We start from the raw sequence: 20,889 nt of genomic DNA, 5'->3' as shown, positions 1-20,889 counted from the left end.
TTGGTATTTCTAGTTTTTTATTTCTTACGTTGGCTAAGCTGTCCCACAATGACAGGTCACTAAAGAAAATCCTAGAATAAATGACAAAACAATAATGGAGGCTTGCAATACTGTCGAACGTGAACTTGATAAAGTTTTATTGAAATTTACGGATATAAATCATCAAGCTGGTGCTGTGCTTCGAGATCTCATCAATGATATTGAAACGATCAAACGAGAATTGGAGGAAGGTAAATTTTGTACAAATAATCTATTGCGCTCTTAACCAATAATATAAACAAAGGATCCATGTCAATGATTGTCTTAATCATATTTTTAGCTCCTCCAGACCAAGAGTTAACGCCAAGTCAAGTACAAATGTTGAAACAATCTATGAGCAAAGTCCGTGATACAGTTCAGCGTTTAGCTACAGATCACCGTGAATCTCATAGTACAGTATCCAAAGTTGGCAAAGCAATCGATAGAAATTTTATCGCTGATTTCGCAAGTACCAGTAGAGAAGATGTCTTTAGTGGCCCTGAAAAGACTCAACTCCTCAATCAAGTTATTTGTCAACATTTTTATAGACAAGGAATGTTAGACATCGCTGAGGAACTTGCAAAGGTGGGTCTCATTATTTGTTGTATACTGTTTCATCATATTACAAAACTTTTACTTTCATGTCATTTACATGATTGGAAACACATTGTTTTGTTGTGAAAATTAATTCATTTTTTATTTGTTTCATCATTTAAAATGTTATCTTTATTTTTTCTGTCAACATTGTTCGATTTCGATCAATTTTTATTTGGAGAAATCTTATTTCGAAGTGTTACTGTACCTTGATATATTTTCTCATAGTAAGAATGTACCGTTAGAGCAATGCCCTATTAGCATTAGTTATGACTAGAGAAACAGGCGTAGAATCTTTCCTACAATTTTCTTGTTATTGTAAAAGCCATGCAGTAGATAATTATTAATATTTATTTAATTATTAATAAAATTAATGTTTTTCAGGAAACCGGAATTAAGACTGACGATTCAAAGAAAGAACCTTTCACTGAATTAAATTATATTCTAGATTGCCTAAAACAGAGAAATTTAGAACCAGCACTTGAATGGGCCAAAAATCATCGTGATGCATTATTAGCACAAAATTCATCCCTAGAATTTAAATTACATAGATTACAATTTATAAGACTAGTGCAGCAAGGTCCAAGTAGTCAAGCAGAAGCTGTTATGTATGCAAGAAAACATTTAACACAATTTGTATCTCGTCATGAAAAAGAAGTACAGTCATTAATGGGTACTTTGCTTTATTTACCAAATGGAATCCAATCTTCTCCTTATAGTCATTTGTTAGATCCAAATTTATGGTTGGATATTCACGATGTCTTTACCAAAGAGGCTTGTACGCTCTTAGGTTTAAGTGTTGACAGTCCATTATCTGTTTGGTAAGATTTATTTTAATTTCTAATATTTTTATTAATCAAAAACTCTGACATAAATTGAATACTTTTTTTTTTTTAGTGTTAATGCAGGATGTACAGCTTTACCAGCTTTATTGAATATCAAACAAGTAATGCAACAAAGACAAGTTACAAACATTTGGAACGGAAAAGATGAACTTCCCGTATGTTTTCTATTTTATTTATTAAACATTTAATGATTTAAAGAATAAATTTATTTTCTTAAAAATACATTATATTTTCAAATTTTCAGATTGAAATTGATCTTGGAAAACAAAGCAGATATCACTCAGTATTTGCCTGTCCAATATTGAGACAACAAAGTACAGAAAATAATCCACCAATGAAGCTTGTTTGCGGCCACGTGATTTCCCGAGATGCGCTTAATAAACTTACCAGCTCCAACAAGTAAGTCGTTCGAATAGGATCAAACAGAAGTACATTGATATCGAAATCACTTTTTTAAAGGAACCATTTTGTTTCCAGACTCAAGTGCCCCTACTGCCCTGTTGAACAGAATCCAGAGGATGCCAGGCTCATTTATTTCTAAGAGACTGTGATACAACTTTTTTTCACTTCACTAAACACATAAAAAAATTTAAATTTTCAGTACATCAGGGAATTATTTCAATTTTTACGCAAGTCGATTTATAGATGAAATTAATATTATTATAACTGTAATTATTTTTATTATAGAAACTTAGAATAAAAATGTATAATAGTGTTAGAGAAGTAGATTTTCATGGAAAATATTTATTTGAGTTTTTTTTTTGATTTATCAAAAAATTAGATAGGACGAGAGTTTTATATCTTATGTGTTGATAAACAATTTTATAGGTAATATAATAAGTGTACTCATAATAAATATTATCAACAAAAAAATATATAATTGTTTGATATGAAGGTTACCGAATTATCGATTAAACAACAGTTAGCTTAGCTTTTAGCAGTTTTCATAGTGAAGTTTGATATTTCATTATGGATGCTAAGAAAAAGAATAATTTTAAAAAATGTTTTAATATAAAAAATTTGCACAAATCGATAATATTCAAAAAATCTCAACATGAATTTTTATTAAATAGTGATGAAAACGATTTTAACACAAATTTACTTGTATCAAAGTCAATCTATGATATTGACACGTTTTCTGCAGATGATTTACGAGGATCATTAAAACGAGCAAAAGAAAATCCGATAGAGCCATTTAAGTTTTTGACGAATATTGATGGAACTTATGACAGTGTTAATTTAAATGATACTCAAATGTCAAAATCAACAGATATTGATGTAATAATCATTTAATAATCACTATTGCATACCAGAGATTGATAAAAAAAATTTAGTTTAATTTTCAAAATTTGTTTTTTTAAGTTTAATTTATTTATAAATTTTCTACTTAGTGTTTTCATTGCAGATCCGATTAGCGTCTTTATCAAAGCGTATTCAACTTAATAAATCGCTGTTGAAGAAAACTAGTCAACGAATGAAAGATATTAACTTCATTACTGAAAAAAATAACTCGATAACTTCAAGAAACTTGAACAATAATTTTTCTAAGATCGATGACAAAAATTCCGATGAAAATTCGTTGATTATTAAAGATGATTCTAGAATTGGTAAATGTTTATGTTTTTATTGAATTATTTATTATTATTTAATTTTTTTATTTATTCATAGATAGTTGCTTTTACACTAATAGTTAGTAGTAAGATATCTAAACTTTATAAATAAAATTTTCAGACGAAATGCAACGAGTTCTAAAAAACACTATTGGAGTATTGAGTCGAATGAAAGAAATAGTGTCTAAAGAATCAGTTTCTGAACAATTAAATTAATAAAGCTAATTTGTATTTATCAAACAAACTTGTCCAAAAGATATAAAAAAAACTTCTATATGGTCAGGGAAGTTTCCTTGATTTTTTCAGTGCGCACGCACTGGATTTGGATTTTCAGAGTTCTGGACCACCCCTTCTGCAACGATACTACAATCAAGTTCCCTTTTGCGCTCGCCCGAAACTCAAAGTCTCACGTGCGGCCGCACAGTTTGAACGTACGGTGCTCTCTCAGAAATTACTATCATATTAAAAGTTATAACTCTAGTGAGCACACCAGCTTTTCCCAAAAGTTTCTTCCGAACATGACGTGAAACTTTTTAAACTTTCAATAAAAGCATTAAAAATAGTATCACAATAATAATTCTTGCTTTAAATTTAGTTTAAATTATTAAAAAATAAAAATGTATGGAATGTTATTGGAAAGTGTTCAGCATTTTGTGCAGGTAAATAAACAACCAAAAATATAAATATAAAATTAAATGTACAAGTACATTAGTGAGCTTACCTGCCAAACTTTGAATGAAAAAAGATTGCAAAAAGACTTCCGGGTTGTCTTGAGCTTGATAAATTGTTAGACTCGATATATTCTTATTGTTGTGTTAAAGAAGTAAATCACGAATTTTTTATCTTCTTTATGATTGAAAAAAAAGTCGATACCATTGAAATTTGACTAATCGAAGGATTTAGATGCGAGAAAAGATTTGAATGTGTAACAAATAAAATAGGAATATCTATGGTGATAGCTGTAATCCTCTTTTCACTGAAGTTGATAATATTTGTTAAAGTGGTAAAAACCTTGAGCATTTTCGATTTCCTTTACATTCATATTATTCAATTGTAAAGTAGTCAGTAATATTTATGCTTCAAGACCATTTTATTCATTGATTATACATATAGTTTATTTAAAGAATCAGATTAACAATTTCAGTCACGTTAATGACTACAATAAAATTATCAGCGAAAGTAATCAAACCAATTGTATGGAGATTTTAATTGAATTCATACATTTTTCATATGCAATTTATTATTTTTAATTTGAAAATAATATTAAAATTTTTTCTAACTTTTTAATTAATTTCATTTCCTGGAGTTAAAGTCATTTTTTTTTTGTAAAATCTTTAGAATTATTGTTTCTTTAATTAATTAACATACAATATACTTAATAAGTTATATTTTAGTAGTGTCAAAGAAGGAAATATTCATGAAATAGTTTTCAGCTTCTTTGTGATGTTAAATGTTCAGCACACGTGATTACTTAATTTATTTCTCATCCGTTGAAATTCTAGATTTCCTTTAATGCTTAAATTCTCATAAGAACAATTGTAATCTCCACATTGAGCAGAGAATTTGTATAAAATGTATTAAAATGTGAATTTCTCTAGAAAGAATTTACTTTTCATGATTAAACTTGCTCACATTTCAAGAAAATTGAATTCAATTTACAGATATATCTTTGTTTAGACAGTCTTATATAAATTAAAAAAACTTGAAGATCTCTAAATTATTGTAATGGAAGATTATTATGTAATTTATCTTTTATATTATTTAAAATTTTTCTTTTAAGAAGAAAGAGTAGTATAATAATTTAATCATACGGGCATCTTTAGTATATCACTCTGAAAACCCAATACATCTCTGTTCCTGTAATTGACAACACTGGTATAATGAAATACATTTATAGCAGGATATTAACAGAGAATAATAAATTTTTTTCTATTACAAAATGTCTCAACCTAACATACTAGGAAATTAGAGAATTATTTACACCTGTTCGTTGTTTAAAAATTTTAATAAAAAATTAATTTTTATTGGAATGAATCTAATTCTAGATGTCTTTTGAATAATATTTAGAATACTGAAAGGTATTATTAGATTCTATAAGAAATAATAATCAAACTTATTGATAAAAAATCTTTAATTCCTAAATTTTTTTTCAGTTGGAATACGGAGAAGAAATGTGGCTAGAGATACTCCAAGAAGCAGGAATAAAATTTACAGTGTTTAATACAAGACAAATATATCCTGACAATGTAATCCTAGATTTAGCAGCAGCATTAGCAGAAAAAACAGGAGTTTCGATTAACAATACAATGCATTTTTTTGGGAAATGTTTTGTTCGTTTTTTCAGTAATTTAGGGTAAATTTACATAATATATAATTATTGTTTTCAAATAAATACTTACACATAATAGTATTTATTATTAATTAATTACTAAATCAATAGTCTCTTAATTACTGAGAATTGTCTGTTATTTTCTAAACAATTGATAGTTTTCCGGAAGGTTATCGATTGACATCAACCCTTCTCTCTAATATATAATTAGGGCTTCATTGCTTGAGTTCATTGGTTTTAGACTTGGAGGATGTCTAAATTAATTCTGCCTTAAAAGAAAAGAATGGAAATAAAGATAGATTAGTTATAAGCTGAAAATTAAATTTATGTATTATTTTCAGCTGGTGGTGTTGGAAAATAATAATAAACTATTTGTTTGTACATTTATAGATACGATTGTATGATTAAAGCAACTGGTCGTTATTTTTGTGATTTTCTCCAGAGTGTAGATAACATTCACATGCAAATGAGATTTACATATCCAAAAATGAAAAGCCCCTCGATGTATATTACTCATATCGATCCTCATGGGGTTGTTTTAATTTATCGAAGCACGCGACAAGGTTTTACTCATTATTTTATGGGTAAGAATCAATTAAACCCAATTGTATTATTAGTTAATTGAAGTAGATTATAGTCAAGTATTGGTTAAAATGATTCTTTTTAATTTAGGCCAACTTTTTCAAATTGCCAAGGACTTGTATGAAACTACTCTTGATATTAGAGTACTTGAGTCATCAAACAATATTCCTGGATCTCGAAATGTTATGGTGAAATTTAGGATTGATTTTGACAATCGAGATTATGTGAGTTGTGTAAAGTTTTAATGAAAAAAATTTTTCCAATTAATTTCATATTCTTTAGCTTTGCATATAATTATCTAAAACTTTTTTCCGTTTGTAAAAGTTGTCTTTAAGCCAGTATGCTTGGGCAAATAGTTGTTCAACTATTTAGTTTTTAAAGAAAGTTTTGGAATATTGTTTTAAGAAAATTAATAAACTATTCATTTTAAATGAATAATGAATTTTTAAAAAGAAAAATTAATTAAACTTTCAAGAATATACATTATTTAAATCGAAAAGCTGTTCTTTATAATAACAATGTTAATTCTAATGTCATGTTTCATGTTAATCATTAATTACAGTGAAATAAACCTTAATTATTTAGGTCGCCAAGACAAATAGAATGAAAACTCCTATCGGCCAAGAGCTAGCACCAGTATCATGTGGTCTACTGTTACGACTTTTTCCTTTTGGTGTAGTAATGAATTCAGAAATGCGAATCGAAGGAGCAGGAGAAAAACTTTTGCAAGTATGGGGAGGCAACTCATCTATATTAAATAGACATATTTGTGAAATCTTCAAGTTACGTAGGCCTAAAGGGATATCTTTTTCATGGAGAAATGTGAGCTTTAGTGGAGATTATGTTCTCCAATATTTCCATACTTATACATACGTGACTGGAAATAATTTATTGGTGTTATCTTCCAGGTTATCTACTTATATTCGGTGATGTTTGAGCTTGAATTAATTAGGTCCAACGAAGTGATTTCGTCTTCCCAATCATGTCCTGAGAATCCTGGTAGCTCAGGTCTTGATAGGAAAGGAAGCCAAGGTGCTCGTAGTATTCTTTTGAAAGGACAAATGCGATACATTGATGATATTAAGGCTATCATTTTTTTATGTAGTCCATTGTGAGTATTAAAATTAAAATTAAATTATTTTTAAGTAAATAAAAACATTTATTATGACTAACAAAAAATACATTAGCAGATAAAGTAAGCATTTTTCTCAATAAGTAATATTCATAATCTAGTAATGAATATTCTGCAAGTTTTCAATTCTTAATAAAAAACGTACTGTTCGATTTCCTAGAATAAATAGTCTTGACGAGCTTCCAAACATGGGCTTGTATTTAAATGACCTGAATCCTCACGGGATGAGTCGGGAAATGGTTCTTGCTGGCTGGCAACATTGTGATAGATTAGAAATGATGTTTGAAAGGGCTGAGCAACGATCACATGAATTAGAAACCAGTTATGCACTTCTTGATCGGTGGAAAAATAAAAGTGATGAATTACTTTATTCTATGATTCCACAAACGGTGGCTGATCGATTGAGAGCGGGTGTCAATCCACTTGATACATGTGAGGTAAAGAATCCAAAAAATTCAATTAATAAAAAATTATTACAATTGAATTCTTATTAATCCATCAATTCTCACAATAGAGTATTTTTAAATTGAAATATATATTTTTTTTATTCTAGTCTTTTGAATCAATGTCAGTTTTATTTTGCGAACTATGTGATTTTGATTATTCGACTATTGAAGGAGTTATGGATATTGTTTCATCAATGAATGCTGTTTTTTCTTGTTTCGATTCATTAATGGATAAATTTAATGTATACAAGGTAAGCAACATATTTTTAGTATCAATCATCATCTAAGTCAATTAAGATAATGAGAAAAGTTGTTACTGGTATTTTTTAAAACAGTCTTGTGTTGTTATTTTTTAATTTAAATAAAATAATTTGCTCTCTTGATTGCAATGATCAGATTTGAAAAAGAATTTTGAAATAATTAGTTATTATTTTCATGTACACTGAGTTATTTAACTAAGCCAACTAAGCTGTTTTCATTCAAGGCATTTTCTCTGAGGAAATCGAATTTTAAACAAGTTAGTTCTTGAATATTAATAACACTTTGAAGCAACTTTTTCTCATATTTTGTAACTTGAAAAAAAGATCAACATTGAAGGAAGTGTTGATATTAACTAATGAACAACTACAAGTTTTATTTAATTGAAATAAATAATAGTAATAAAACTAATGAATGCATTTATGATTTCATAGGTGGAAACTGTTGGGCGTATTTATATGGCTGCAAGTGGTGCTCCAGATCGTACAAAAGATCATGCCAGAAATATAGCAGACGTATCACTACAACTCATCAACTGTGTACGCTCTCTGAAATTACCGTCTGGCATCGATATACAAATCAGAATAGGTAAAAATATAGCTTTGAAAGAGCTCGTTAAAAGGAAATTGACTCCACACTTTAATGGATTCTCTTTCTTCTCTATGTATAGGTATTCATTCAGGTCCGGCTGTAGCTGGTGTCGTTGGCATTAAAGTACCTAGATACTGTTTCTTTGGAGATACTGTCAACACAGCTTCACGAATGCAAACAACAGGATTGGTAATTTATTGGTGTCTTACAATTATTTATTTATTTTTAATACAAATTTGTTGCAAGTTTATTTTATTCCCTATCAGTTCTAATGTTTTTTATGTTTAATTTCACCTTCCATAAATTATTTAAACTTATTTTATTAAATTGATTTATTTTATTTGCCATTGGATTATTTGAATGAAAATAAAATGGTCGATTTTTATTTTATTAAAATCGAAATAGAAGAAAATTTTTAATTTATATGCGAGAATGTGAAATGAAATACTCAAAGGAAAAATATGCAAAATTCAAATAAAGAAATGGAAGAAAAAAATTTTAATAATAGAAAAATTAATTAACTTCACAGCCTGGAAAAGTTCACATTTCACCGGACACAAAAGCACTTCTTCCAGTCGATCGTTATCACACTGAGTCTCGAGGTGTTCTTTGGGTCAAAGTAATGGACAAATTCTTATCTTGTAGGCTTTTCTCTCTATTGTTTTAGCAAAATTATGATGATTGGAATTTTTTTTAGGGCAAAGGAAATATGGAAACCTATTGGCTATCGGAGAACAAGAATTCTCCAAAGAATAATAATTTAAAAAAAAAGTAAAAATTTCAACTACCATTTGTGCCTCAATGTTGTTTATATTTGATATGCTTGTAACAATTAAGAATACAATAAATAAAAAAGATAAATAAATCAATAAAATAATAATTTAATTGAAAACTAGTTTTTTTTATTACTTATCAAGTGTCAACAAAAGCAAGAATCTCTTGTATTTCGTTCTATCCACGTTATATATCGATTGACTCGAGAATAAACTCCGGGATAACCAGGAACGGCACATCCCTCACCCCATGATACTATACCTGAGGGAAAGAGATACGAAAATTTGTAGCACGTTTCATCAGATCTTATTGGTCATAAGCAAATTATAGGAAATTTTATTGGGTTAAGTTTTTTTGCGTTCGATAGAATTGAAATAATTTTATCTTACCTACTACTTTGTAAATTTGGTTGTCCAGGACATGTAAAGGCCCTCCACTGTCACCCTAAAAATTTTCAAAGATTAATAGTCGAGGAAAACCAATAACATGAGTGTATTCAAGTGAAGAGACATCACTTTGTGATAATAAATGATTGCTTGAAGAGAAATTTTTCTTTCACTACTAAAAATTATGAAAATATTCGATATAAATTATAGAGTAAGCTGAAATAAAGTTAAATATTAAAAAATTTATTGCCATTAGTTTCTAAGGGATTTATTGGTCTTTCTTTTGATAAGTTTCTTAGTTTGATTGAAGTCAACATCTGATGGAACTAATTACTTGTAAAAGAGCAGAGTAATTTGATTTAGCACATTGTTTGGACATTTGGTTTGCTGAAAAAATAATCTAGGTGATTTCACACTTTTTCAGAAAATTCTAATCCTAGAAAATCGATTCACTTAATCAAAAAATTCTAAGAATGTTATTTTTAGATGCAAATCAAAAATAAATTTAAGCTGAATTAATTTTCAATTGAAATGATGAATGATACTCTAATAATGTATTTTACAACATAAGAAATAAAATTGAAAGAAAATGTAAAAGCTCTTCAATCTTTTATCCAAATAAATTCTTATGCACGAAGAGTAAAGAATAGAAACAATTACTATGCTACACAGAAAAAACCAATTTTATCGGCTTGGATGAAATTGTTTTTCAAGTATCAGACCAAATAGTTCTTTTTCTTATACAAACGGAACTTATAAATTATAGCAATAGAATTCCAAACATTTATATGTTTCTTTCAACTAATGCTTCATTTGATAAGAAATCTACAAGAATCTAAATCTAAAAGAATATATAAAAAAAAGTAACTGATTTTTTCAACATGAAAAAGAGATTTACAGTTCTTCTTTAACCCATCAGTTATTAGTTCATCATTTATATCATGGCATTTTTTGATGATGATCGATTGACATGATTATTTTACATCAAATATTGAATGGTACGTTAATGAACAATGGTTCAAAAAACTGAGTACATTAATAGAAGATTCAAATTAATAGTAAATATATAGTACTCATTTATTTTTTCTAAACTTAGTTATTATGAAAAAAGGCAGTAGATTGAATACTTTTTTAAGTCACTTTAAATTACTGTACTAACATCCGAGGTCGTCTTATAATTTATTAGAGTAGTTTAGATGATCTTTTCTTGGTACATTTACATTTATTTTCACCAAAGCTATTTAAATTCATCTCAAATTAAAAGATCTTTTTCTTCTTGTCTAATTTATTTTAAAACCGAAAAAATTGGATAGAAAACTTTTGATCGAAGAAAAATGATTTGAGATATTCTTTTAAATAAAACGCTTTCAATCTTGCTCACTTATCTGTCTCTTTTTGCTCCAAAGTTGTAGGTGAATCAAGTCAATAAAAAATAAACTATAACAGATTTTTAAATATAAATACTTGTAAGAGAGAAGAAAAACTTTTTTGTAAAAAAATGGCATTCAATGTCAGATATTAAATAAATATTCCAATTTTGCACACCATCCTGGTGTTCCACTTTCACTTTATCTCAGCTTCCCCTATATTGACCCTATCTAAACAATTTACCTGACATGAATCCTTGCCTCCTTCAATAAAACCTGCGCAGATCATATTATCTGTAATTTTCTTTGATGGATATTTAGTAGCACGACACTCAGCGTTGCTCAAAATAGGTACAACTACTTCTTGTAATGTATTAGAAAGTGATCCGGACTCTTCTATAGCTCCCCAACCAGTAACAATACCATTTTTCCCAGCAAATGAGCTTCCCTTCTCTGGAAGACATACTGGCCTCATTGATCCTTCAAATTTTATTATACCTTTGATTTTGATTAATGCAATATCATTATTGTAATTTTGAAGCGAGTATCCACTGTGTTTCATCATAGTCTGCACTCGATATTCAGTTTGAGATCCTGACGTACTGTTTCTCTTATGAACACCTACTTTTACTCTTATTTGTGATTTATCAAACCTAAAAGAAATCAAAGAAATGATTGATTACTTGATGCTTGCTTATATAAGAGCCAATTTTTTACGATCCGTTATAATAATCTTTTTACCGATCCACACAATGTGCTGCAGTCAGTAAATATCGATCACTAATTATTGTAGCTGCACAGTAGAACTTTCCTTTATAAGTTAAGTAAGTCATCCAAGGGTATCGAAGTACTTGGGCATCTTGACCACCGACAATTCGATTTGGATTGTTGGGCATTCCACATTCTATTAAAGAAATTGTTTTTTTTTATCTTAGTTATGAACCAATTACTTATGAACAATAATACATATTAACACAAAAAGACTATAAAAGGGTCAGTAACTAAACTGTAGATCATGATGCCTACTTATTTTATCTCTCATGCTAAAATCGATGAACAATAACATTTTTTTACTTCCAAGAAAACAATGTTATCAACCAATCAATAGTAAAAATCAGCAGAAAAAAAATTATTCCAACCATGCTACTGAATCTTACCATCATTTTGCTGAAGGGAAGTTTTTTGAATATTTCAATATTTAAAAGTTTTAATCTTAGCATTTTTGAAAATTAAATATTGAGTTTATTTGATAAAACAGATGTGCAAGTCGTAGAATTATATCACTGCTTTAAAAGATATAATATTTGTTATTAAAATTAAATTAGTGTTTCACAACACTTGGAGCAAAAAATTGTCAGGTCTGTTTGTCCTGAAGGAAAATATCTAAGACAGTAGATTCTCTTAAAAATGGTTTTAGGTTAAAATTTATCATCAGCACATCTTATGACAAAAACATGTGAAACAAAAAGTATTTTATCAAAACATGTCTATAATCAGATTACACTTATATATTTGTCTAGTCTTTACTTAATCCCTGATTTGATTAATTATTACTATTATTTTTTATGAGTACAAGGTCTCATAGTTATTTTCGACATACTTAATATTACAGCCATGAAATTTTGTATTTTTTGTATATTAGATGATTAACCATTATTGGTAAGAAAGTTTCTATTGGAATTCAGCATTTTTGTTGGTAAAGAAAAGATTAAGTGGTGTTTTATTTATAAGTAGATAATACCCAAGTCATCTATTATGATGAGAATATGACATTAGATTAAGAATATTTCTAAAAATTGATTAGCTTGAAAAATTTTTTTTAAAAAAAAATTTTGATAATCAATTATAAATCTATATCTACTTTTTGGATAAATGAAGAAAAACTAATACTTATCAAAAAAAATATTAATCTATTTTTTAAAACTAACAATAGTATTTTTGAATTGTTCTGTTCATAACATTTCGGTTATCAAAAATATGTTAGATAAATAAATAATTTTATTATTAAGATCAATGAAAATCAATATTTACTACATTGTGAACACTCTTCTGGAGAAGCTAATATTGGTGCAGCTGTCGTGGTTCCTACAACACTCTGAATCCACTCTAATAAAGTTTTATCTGTGGTTTGATGGCCATTTTTATCTGTTATTGGTTCATTCGTTGTCAATTGTCTAACAGGTGTATTTGTATTATTCTGCTCATTCTGGAAACCGAAAAAGGTTATCCTTTTAAAAATCACAATTAATTCAATTAATTAATTATTCAGTGATAAAATATTGGAATATTAATTATAAATCCATCGAATATAATATAATATTTGATCTGATAATCTGTTCACATCTTGAATCAAGAATTTATTCTACCTAATTTCCATGTAACTTGATTTATTGGTTTATTATCAGTTAATTTTTTACAACATATAATTGTCCTAATTAGAAATGGGTAATGATAACAAGTCTTAAAATCCGGGTCATTTGATATTAATATTATTTGCTAATATTATTAAGAATTGATAAAAGCATTGTTACCTTCAAATTTAACAGCCCTAGATCTCCAAGGCTGAGTGATTTATCCTTTTTCCAGTTGATGAAACTAGAACGTCCCGATAAGTTTATCGATGGATCCGTGACTTTGAAATAAAAACTTGCATCAATCCTTACCACGATCATAAGATTCAACACTATATTCATCACAAACCACTTCATTATCATGTATTTTTTTTTATATCTTTTATTTATATAACTACACAACTAATCACTGTATTATTGGTCTATTAAATAACTAAAAGTATGTAATCTTCCTTAAAACTGTAAACTCAGCCTACCAACTCGACGGACACTTTCACACAAGACCTGCTCACCTGTGCCACATCTTCATTTATACGGAATAGTGGACTGACGAGTAACAGGTTAAAATTTAGGCTAGCCATATGTTAATTTTTCTGCTAATAATCCGGAAGTATTCTTTATGGCCTAAACACTATAACCAACTGAAAACTCTTTCCAAAATCAACATAAAAGCGACTTTTGAAAAATGAATCCAACACCTTTTTATTGATCATGCTTTTTAGCAATGACATAAAAACATTTATGAGTTAAGAAACTCAATTACAAATGAAATGGTTAATTAAAATAAAACTCAAAAATAGTGACACCTTTTGAAGATGGTTCAAGACCTAAGACAGTGGGCCAAGGTATCTAGGTCACATTGCCCTCATGCGGGTGTCAACTGTATGATGATACTCCACTACCTTATTACATTATTGATCTATCTCAAGGTCAAATGTCTGGTTTGAGATAAAATAAATTATTTGACAAGGTCAATTCAGTTTGACATCATTTTAATATTCAATTGAACCAGCTATTCAATAACTTTATTAATTAGCAACTCATTCTACAGAGCAGAAAGTCATTATCTTGAAAATAACTTTTTTCTACAATACTCTGAATGAAGTGAATATTTCATTGACTAATTACTCCTTTTTTATATTACAAAATTTTTTGTCAAAAGAAATTAGCTGAAGAAACAGAATATTATGTCATGGGATCACGGTTGTTAATAATGGAGAGAAGTTATGTAAACATTTCCGGTGATAACGAAAGGTGTTAGAAAGAGAGTAGGACAAATCCTTGAGGAAAATAATAAAAGCAGCAATGAATCATGGAAGAAAGGTGGGATAAGTTTCCTTGACAATGCATGAAATGAAGAGGATCCCCAATGAGATGCAACTTTCATTTTCAATTACGAAATTGACATTGATCTGTGGGCCGAGCTCATACAGAGTTGACAGAAAAAGGAAGGGAAGGTGGATTACAAAGGGAGGTGGTCGAGAATTGCAACACGCTGTAAGCTGAAACAACTACAACGAATGATTTAAAAGCCTGACGGTACATCTGCCAATGCAAACGCACCGACCAAGGTAACTCTTACCCCACCATTATACCTTTATTAGTTATAATTTACTATAAAACGGCAAAACAAACTTGAACCTTTACTTAACCGCCAACGAATCTCCAAACGTAGTGGAGACCCGGCGAAGTCTTTGATTTTTGGCCCAGCTTCTGCCAACATATTTTCATCAACATGAAGAGTGTGATATGTTTTCTCGGATTTTTTGTTTATTTTATCAACATTTCCACAGCTCTTCCACGTGTGGTAAGTCGGATTACGAGTTGGGGGATGAAAAAAAAGTGAAAAATATTAAGTGAAATTTAGTGAAATTCAAAAATGTTACACTGGACTAGATCAATTAACATTCATTAATGATAACTAATTGTCTCAAGTTTCTAAAACAGCTTAATTGTTGGCGAAATTTCACCAATAACCATATCTTGATTATTAATTAAATAAATTTAATCAAAGTCACTTTCGATTAAATAAAATTTTTATTTAAAGATTGAAAAAATTCGCCAAAAAAGTTTTGGAAGCAATTTCAAACTTAAAAATTATTGCAAAATTGTTACTTAATATTTAATCTAATTCTAAATTTTTATGTAAATTTTTTATCTACAGAAACGCAATAGCTGGGCCACTTCGCCGGATTCAAAATTCCAGTCACGATACAATTTTACATCAGAAGAAGAAGTAGAGTTACCAATAGTAGACGATGATACATTTAGACTAAACCCTCTTAAAATGGCTTATCCAAAAATGCCGAATGTTTGCAATGATTGTGGTAAAGATTATATTTCATTTTTAAACATAAATTCCACCAATGAATGAATAATTCATTTAATTGATGCATTAATTAATCCCACATCAGTCTGTGGAGCTGGAAGGAAGAGCAGAATAGTAGGAGGGACAACAGCAGCAATTGGAGAATTCCCTTGGATGGTTGGGATGACAAAAAGAGGTCAGTTTCACTGTGGTGGAAGTTTGATAACTCGGCGGCACGTCCTAACTGCGGCTCACTGTTTGGAAGGGTGAGTTTACTTCTGAGATTACCGCAATCTCTTGATGACAGTGATGGAATACTGTGATTAATAACATTCACATGATTAGATTTGATAGAAGATTCTTTGAGCTTTATATGGGCAATCCAGAGCTTGATATAAGCAGTCCAGACATTATTAGAAGACGTGTGAGAAGCTGGACCCTTCATTCTGACTTCAACATCTATAATCTTAATAATGATATTGCTATCGTAGAGTTGGATAGACCTGTACCTCTAGAAGGTCTAGTAAAAACTGCATGCCTTCCTGAAAATCGTAAGAATTGCAAAAAATATTTAGAAAAAAAATACACATTGAAATGATTCGATCAGTGATTGACTAATTTTTTAAAATATTTTTTCAGAAGCTATTGATTACACCGGATCATTAGCAACAGCAATTGGATGGGGTAAGACTTCTGAAGGAGGGGAAATAAGTAACACATTACAGAAAGTCAAAGTACCTGTACTGTCAGATGAAGAGTGTGATGAAGCTGGTTATCAAAAATCTCGAAGAACTGAAAATATGTTTTGTGCTGGCTATTTAGAAGGAGAAAGAGATGCTTGTTCGGTAGATATGAATTTTTCTTTTGATATATCTAATAAATCTAGCCTACTTTTTAATCAAAATAACTTATTCTCTTTCTAGGGTGACAGTGGGGGTCCACTTCTAGTTAAAGGGCCATCAGGACAACAAGAAGTGATTGGTAAATAAAGAAAATTAATATGTTTGTCAACATATAATAAACTTGGATAAAAAAAACTAATTACATTACTTCATAGGAATTACGTCTTTTGGACGAGGATGTGCAAGACCAAGATATCCTGGAGTTTATACGAAATTGACGAATTATCTAGGCTGGCTGAGAGACAATTTAGGTGGAGAATGCATTTGTCCACCATCTTATTAATTTGAAAATAGTTTAAGTAAATGATGGATTATTTAAGCAACATGATCTAGTCCTTATTTTTTAGATAACATTTAAGAATATAAGAGATATTTTTTATTGTGATTGTTAATTGTTTATTAATTATTAATTGTTTATTGATTATTAATTAATTAAAACTTCATAATGAAAATGAAAAATTATTTATGACCTCAAGATTATACCTCGAATCAGTAATCGGGTCATGATACAGAAACGTTTTGCTTTCAACTAATGAATCTAGGTTAGTGAAACCATCCAACCGTTACACTTATAATTTTTATTAATTTACAATTAATAACTAATTCGATATTGATAAATATTTTATTAAAAATTTACACTTTTTAATCCATAACAATAAAATAAGTGAATCATTGCAATTTTTAAGGAGAGAAATTTTGAGTAATCAATGCTTGATATATTTGTTATGAAATTAAAGGGAAAGTTTGAAAAAAATAAGTAGGTAATTTTGTGTTTTTTTTTTTTGTTTTATTTCAATTTAATCTCGTTTTATTTTTCTTTCTCTTTTGAATTATTTCGTTATGGTAAATATGAATTCAAAGTAAAAGTGAATGAGGTGAGGGGAGAATATTTATCATTTTCTTCTAGTAGTCCACTCCCATAAACTGACAGTTTTGCTGGCAGGAGGACGAGTCGTAGTTGGCATCCGGTTGGAGAAAGAACTTTCATCAAGGCCGCGTCAAGCACCAAGCATCAGTCTTGCTTTAGTTAACGTTACTGGAGAAAGCCTCCGGGTTATTGGTCCAAGTATAATTGTTATTTTTTTCTCCAGTGATTGGAATCAATCAAAAATTGAGTGAGAAAATAAATCAATGATTGTAATAGGATTTATTATGCAACACTGAAGAGGATCAAAAGTGTTGAGAGTGTCAGGAGAGAGAAAGTTTTGTGAAAAACGAAAGGGAAGAGATAATTGTGAATAATTTGAAGTGAAATAATGCTAAATAAATTTGTTATTTTATTATTGACATGTTTTTCTTTAATGTCAAGTTCAATATCCTTACCTCAAGTTATGTTGCCATCAAATCAACCACAGGTTTCTACAGTGAGTTTTTTTTTTTGAATAAAAATTCTTGTCTTTTTGAAATTAAAATAACAATTAGGATGAGTTAATTTTTTAATTGTTATTGAGTGGTTTTGTAGAAAAAAAAATGAAATAATTGTCAAATAAAAAAGATGGATTAAAATTCAAAATTAGTCAAGTAAAGCCATGACATACATTTTTATACAATTCTTGTATATTCTTGTTTCTATAAGTACACCATTAACTGCAAAATAATACTTACTACTTTTACTTATGTCATCAGAACAATCGTACAAGTCGATTTCTCTTTGATGAGATTTTCGGAATTGACGTCACCGCAGGTGATAATGATGGCACTGAAGAAAAACTTAGGAATTGTACTTGTGGTAAAAATAAGTTGTAGAATTTGACCTTCTTTTTTTTTCATGGTGGAAAAATGACAATAATTGGTTCTATTATGTAATATAGAGTGTGGAGTTTATAGCCAGGAGGATCGGATCGTTGGAGGGAGACCAACCGAACCTCACCGTTACCCTTGGATTGCTAGACTGGTTTATGAAGGTCGGTTTCATTGTGGTGGCAGTTTATTGACGAATGATTATGTTTTGACAGCTGCTCATTGTCTTCGCAGGTACGTTTACTATTGATACTTATAGACTTCAGTCCTTAGCAATAAATATGTCTTTAAAAATGATTTAGAGTAAAAGAATTTTTAGCAAAAACAAAAATCAATTTGGTGATACAAATAGAAGAAATATTTTTTAATTATGCTTGAGTAAATGTTTTTCCAAATGAGTTTTAAATAAATGGAATAAAAGATTTTTAATAATTTTGTTGAAGATTGAAACGATCAAAACTACGAATTATTCTTGGAGATCATGACCAGCATACTAATCTGGAAGCTAAAGCAGTGATGAGAGCTGTCAGTGCAATTGTTCGTCATCGTAATTTCGATCTTAATTCATATAATCATGACGTGGCTTTATTGAAATTACGTAAGCCTGTTGAATTCACCAAGACAATAAGGCCCATTTGTTTACCTCAAACGGGTAAGAATGAATTATAATTGAAATAAATATTTTTCTTTTATTCAAGTTCATTGTATTTATTCATTGTTTTTGTAAATGGAATTATGATATCCATTGCAATTGAATAAATTGACATTTCTTATCAATTTTTCTAACAGGATCTGATCCAGCTGGGAAAGAAGGAACAGTTGTAGGCTGGGGACGAACGATGGAAGGTGGTATGCTACCAGGAGTAATTCATGAGGTCAAAGTACCGATTTTTAGTTTAGAACAATGTAGAAAAATGAAGTATAAAGCAAACAGAATTACTCCAAACATGATTTGTGCTGGAAAAGGAAGCCAAGATTCATGCCAAGGAGACAGTGGAGGACCATTACTTGTGCAAGAAGGTGATAAAATTGAAATAGCAGGTAAATTATTGTGCATAATTATTGAACATAAATGAAAGCTGAAAAAATATCTTTGATTTAGATGAAAGTAACTTTAATTTCAATTTTTAGGTATTGTTTCATGGGGGGTAGGTTGTGGCAGACCTGGATATCCAGGTGTGTATACAAGAGTTTCAAGATACCTTAATTGGATTAATACCAACATGGAGAATACTTGCTTATGCAAATAAATTTTTTTGTGATCCATCATTAGATATTTAATTTTATATGTACATAAGTAGGTCAAGTATTGTAAATATTAAGAAAACACTAGTGTAAACATTCAAATTATAAACAAGTTCATTTTTTATGTAAAGCATTTATTTTTATCATGAAAAAATCAAATAATAATTATTAAAAATTTATTTTTAACAAGATATGTTGTCTGATTAATATTCATTAGGATCAATAAATTATTAAGGTAATACTTTTAAACATGAAAAGCTTTACTCATTTACATTTACAAGATAATTTCAGTTTCACTAAAAAATCGTTGAAATATGTCATTCCAAAACTATCTAAAACTATTAGGAAATTCCCATAAAAGAAAGTTCTATCAGAGAGTTGCTAATAAACTTTGATGATCAACACTAGAGACTATCAAAAAAATAAACAAGTAAAATACCTGTATTTATTACAACTTGATAAATACCAGCTGGTTAGTCTTACTTTCTTTTAATTTACTGTAATCATTACAGTAAACTCTAGAGCATTATTAGAGAACATAATTTATTACTTATAATTAATATAGTCTAAAATTATCTTTTTATTTATAAAATAAACTAATGAGTTTTTTAAATGTTACTAATTAGAGCAGGTTGTTATTACTTATTTATTTACTGCATAGATCACAATGTTGATTTTTTATTAAACTGATCACATGTCTATGATAAATTTTTCTAACTCGTGTACTCATTAACTAATGAACTTGATAATACATTGTATTTATGTTGTCTAAGGTCATGGCATTTAGATAATCTATACGATTAATAATCGTCAAAGGGTTCTATCAAAGAATATATCATTGTGGTAATACGATGAATGATCACCTATTTTCATAATGAAAAACATTAGGTTTACACTACAGTTGTATTCTAACAATGTGATTAAACGTTCATAGAATCTAATGAATGTTCTATAAATAGAAGATTATTAAAATGAAGATTTCTTTAAAATTTTCAATATGGTTCATTTTAGTGAACAATACAATGAGTTTTAGTAAATTTAAAATACGTAGTGGTTTTTATCAAACTGTCACCGTCAATGATGTTCTGGTAAGGTGAAAGATGCTTAGTATTTTTTGTATCTTTCGTTTAAATTTATAATTGGGGAATCACTAAAGAAATCACAATTTTGTACTAATTATATTTTGGGAGCAACTAAAAATAGATTTCAGTGATTTGTCAATTTTTAAGCTCTTTAAGAGTACTTTTTTGACAGAGTTTTTCTTTCAAGATCCAAATATTCAAAGTATGCAATACAAACTATAAAAATATATTAATATATCAACTTGAAGGATTTGATGAAATAGTACCAGACATTTTATGGACTCATAAATATTTATCTATTGTAAATTTTGATGGAAGATCGATAATAA

The 20,889-nt window shown here is 28.9% G+C and overlaps 5 protein-coding genes across 7 annotated transcripts; 4 read left to right on the top strand and 1 right to left on the bottom strand.

Moving 5' to 3' along the window:
* The first annotated feature begins 70 nt into the window (after positions 1 to 70).
* On the top strand, positions 71 to 2,130 carry Sou (required for meiotic nuclear division 5 protein souji). Of its 2 annotated transcripts, none has more exons than XM_035080766.1 (6): positions 71 to 230; positions 320 to 603; positions 997 to 1,433; positions 1,510 to 1,612; positions 1,702 to 1,856; positions 1,917 to 2,130. In XM_035080766.1, the coding sequence occupies exons 1-6, from the start codon at positions 95 to 97 to the stop codon at positions 1,996 to 1,998; spliced, it is 1,197 nt and encodes a 398-aa protein (XP_034936657.1). In that variant the 5' UTR covers positions 71 to 94; the 3' UTR covers positions 1,999 to 2,130. The 2 variants fall into 2 exon arrangements, with proteins under 2 accessions (XP_034936657.1, XP_034936658.1); XM_035080767.1 differs by having other exon boundaries at positions 1,935 to 2,033.
* Positions 2,131 to 2,324: 194 nt separating this feature from the next.
* Positions 2,325 to 3,321, top strand: LOC118065475 (uncharacterized). The gene is made up of 3 exons (XM_035080770.1): positions 2,325 to 2,735; positions 2,863 to 3,064; positions 3,189 to 3,321. Exons 1-3 carry the CDS (start codon positions 2,427 to 2,429, stop codon positions 3,281 to 3,283), a joined length of 606 nt encoding a protein of 201 aa, XP_034936661.1. The 5' UTR covers positions 2,325 to 2,426; the 3' UTR covers positions 3,284 to 3,321.
* A 266-nt stretch (positions 3,322 to 3,587) lies between these two features.
* Positions 3,588 to 9,297, top strand: LOC118065470 (soluble guanylate cyclase 89Da-like). Of its 2 annotated transcripts, none has more exons than XM_035080762.1 (12): positions 3,588 to 3,726; positions 5,221 to 5,420; positions 5,787 to 5,980; positions 6,069 to 6,202; positions 6,564 to 6,800; positions 6,887 to 7,089; positions 7,271 to 7,547; positions 7,664 to 7,807; positions 8,249 to 8,402; positions 8,485 to 8,594; positions 8,935 to 9,024; positions 9,103 to 9,297. In XM_035080762.1, exons 1-12 carry the CDS (start codon positions 3,685 to 3,687, stop codon positions 9,178 to 9,180), a joined length of 1,863 nt encoding a protein of 620 aa, XP_034936653.1. In that variant the 5' UTR covers positions 3,588 to 3,684; the 3' UTR covers positions 9,181 to 9,297. The 2 variants fall into 2 exon arrangements, with proteins under 2 accessions (XP_034936653.1, XP_034936654.1); XM_035080763.1 differs by lacking the exon at positions 3,588 to 3,726 and adding an exon at positions 5,109 to 5,145.
* LOC118065473 (trypsin-1-like) lies at positions 9,208 to 13,964 on the bottom strand. Its single transcript, XM_035080768.1, has 6 exons — positions 13,464 to 13,964; positions 12,964 to 13,138; positions 11,674 to 11,836; positions 11,177 to 11,585; positions 9,569 to 9,623; positions 9,208 to 9,440 (listed from the first exon to the last, which is right to left on the bottom strand). Exons 1-6 carry the CDS (start codon positions 13,644 to 13,646, stop codon positions 9,325 to 9,327), a joined length of 1,101 nt encoding a protein of 366 aa, XP_034936659.1. The 5' UTR covers positions 13,647 to 13,964; the 3' UTR covers positions 9,208 to 9,324.
* A 983-nt stretch (positions 13,965 to 14,947) lies between these two features.
* On the top strand, positions 14,948 to 19,492 carry LOC118065467 (transmembrane protease serine 9-like). The gene is made up of 13 exons (XM_035080760.1): positions 14,948 to 15,090; positions 15,448 to 15,610; positions 15,698 to 15,857; positions 15,937 to 16,142; positions 16,231 to 16,436; positions 16,515 to 16,572; positions 16,649 to 16,775; positions 17,743 to 17,857; positions 18,120 to 18,222; positions 18,305 to 18,467; positions 18,677 to 18,885; positions 19,023 to 19,274; positions 19,365 to 19,492. The coding sequence occupies exons 1-13, from the start codon at positions 15,019 to 15,021 to the stop codon at positions 19,481 to 19,483; spliced, it is 1,953 nt and encodes a 650-aa protein (XP_034936651.1). The 5' UTR covers positions 14,948 to 15,018; the 3' UTR covers positions 19,484 to 19,492.
* Positions 19,493 to 20,889: the final 1,397 nt, after the last annotated feature.

This window comes from Chelonus insularis, unplaced genomic scaffold, assembly GCF_013357705.1.
Source record: "Chelonus insularis isolate UGA/USDA-ARS -01 unplaced genomic scaffold, ASM1335770v1 contig_311_pilon, whole genome shotgun sequence".
Classification (NCBI taxonomy): Eukaryota; Metazoa; Arthropoda; class Insecta; order Hymenoptera; family Braconidae; genus Chelonus; species Chelonus insularis.
This window is presented reverse-complemented; position numbering and strand designations above follow the sequence as displayed.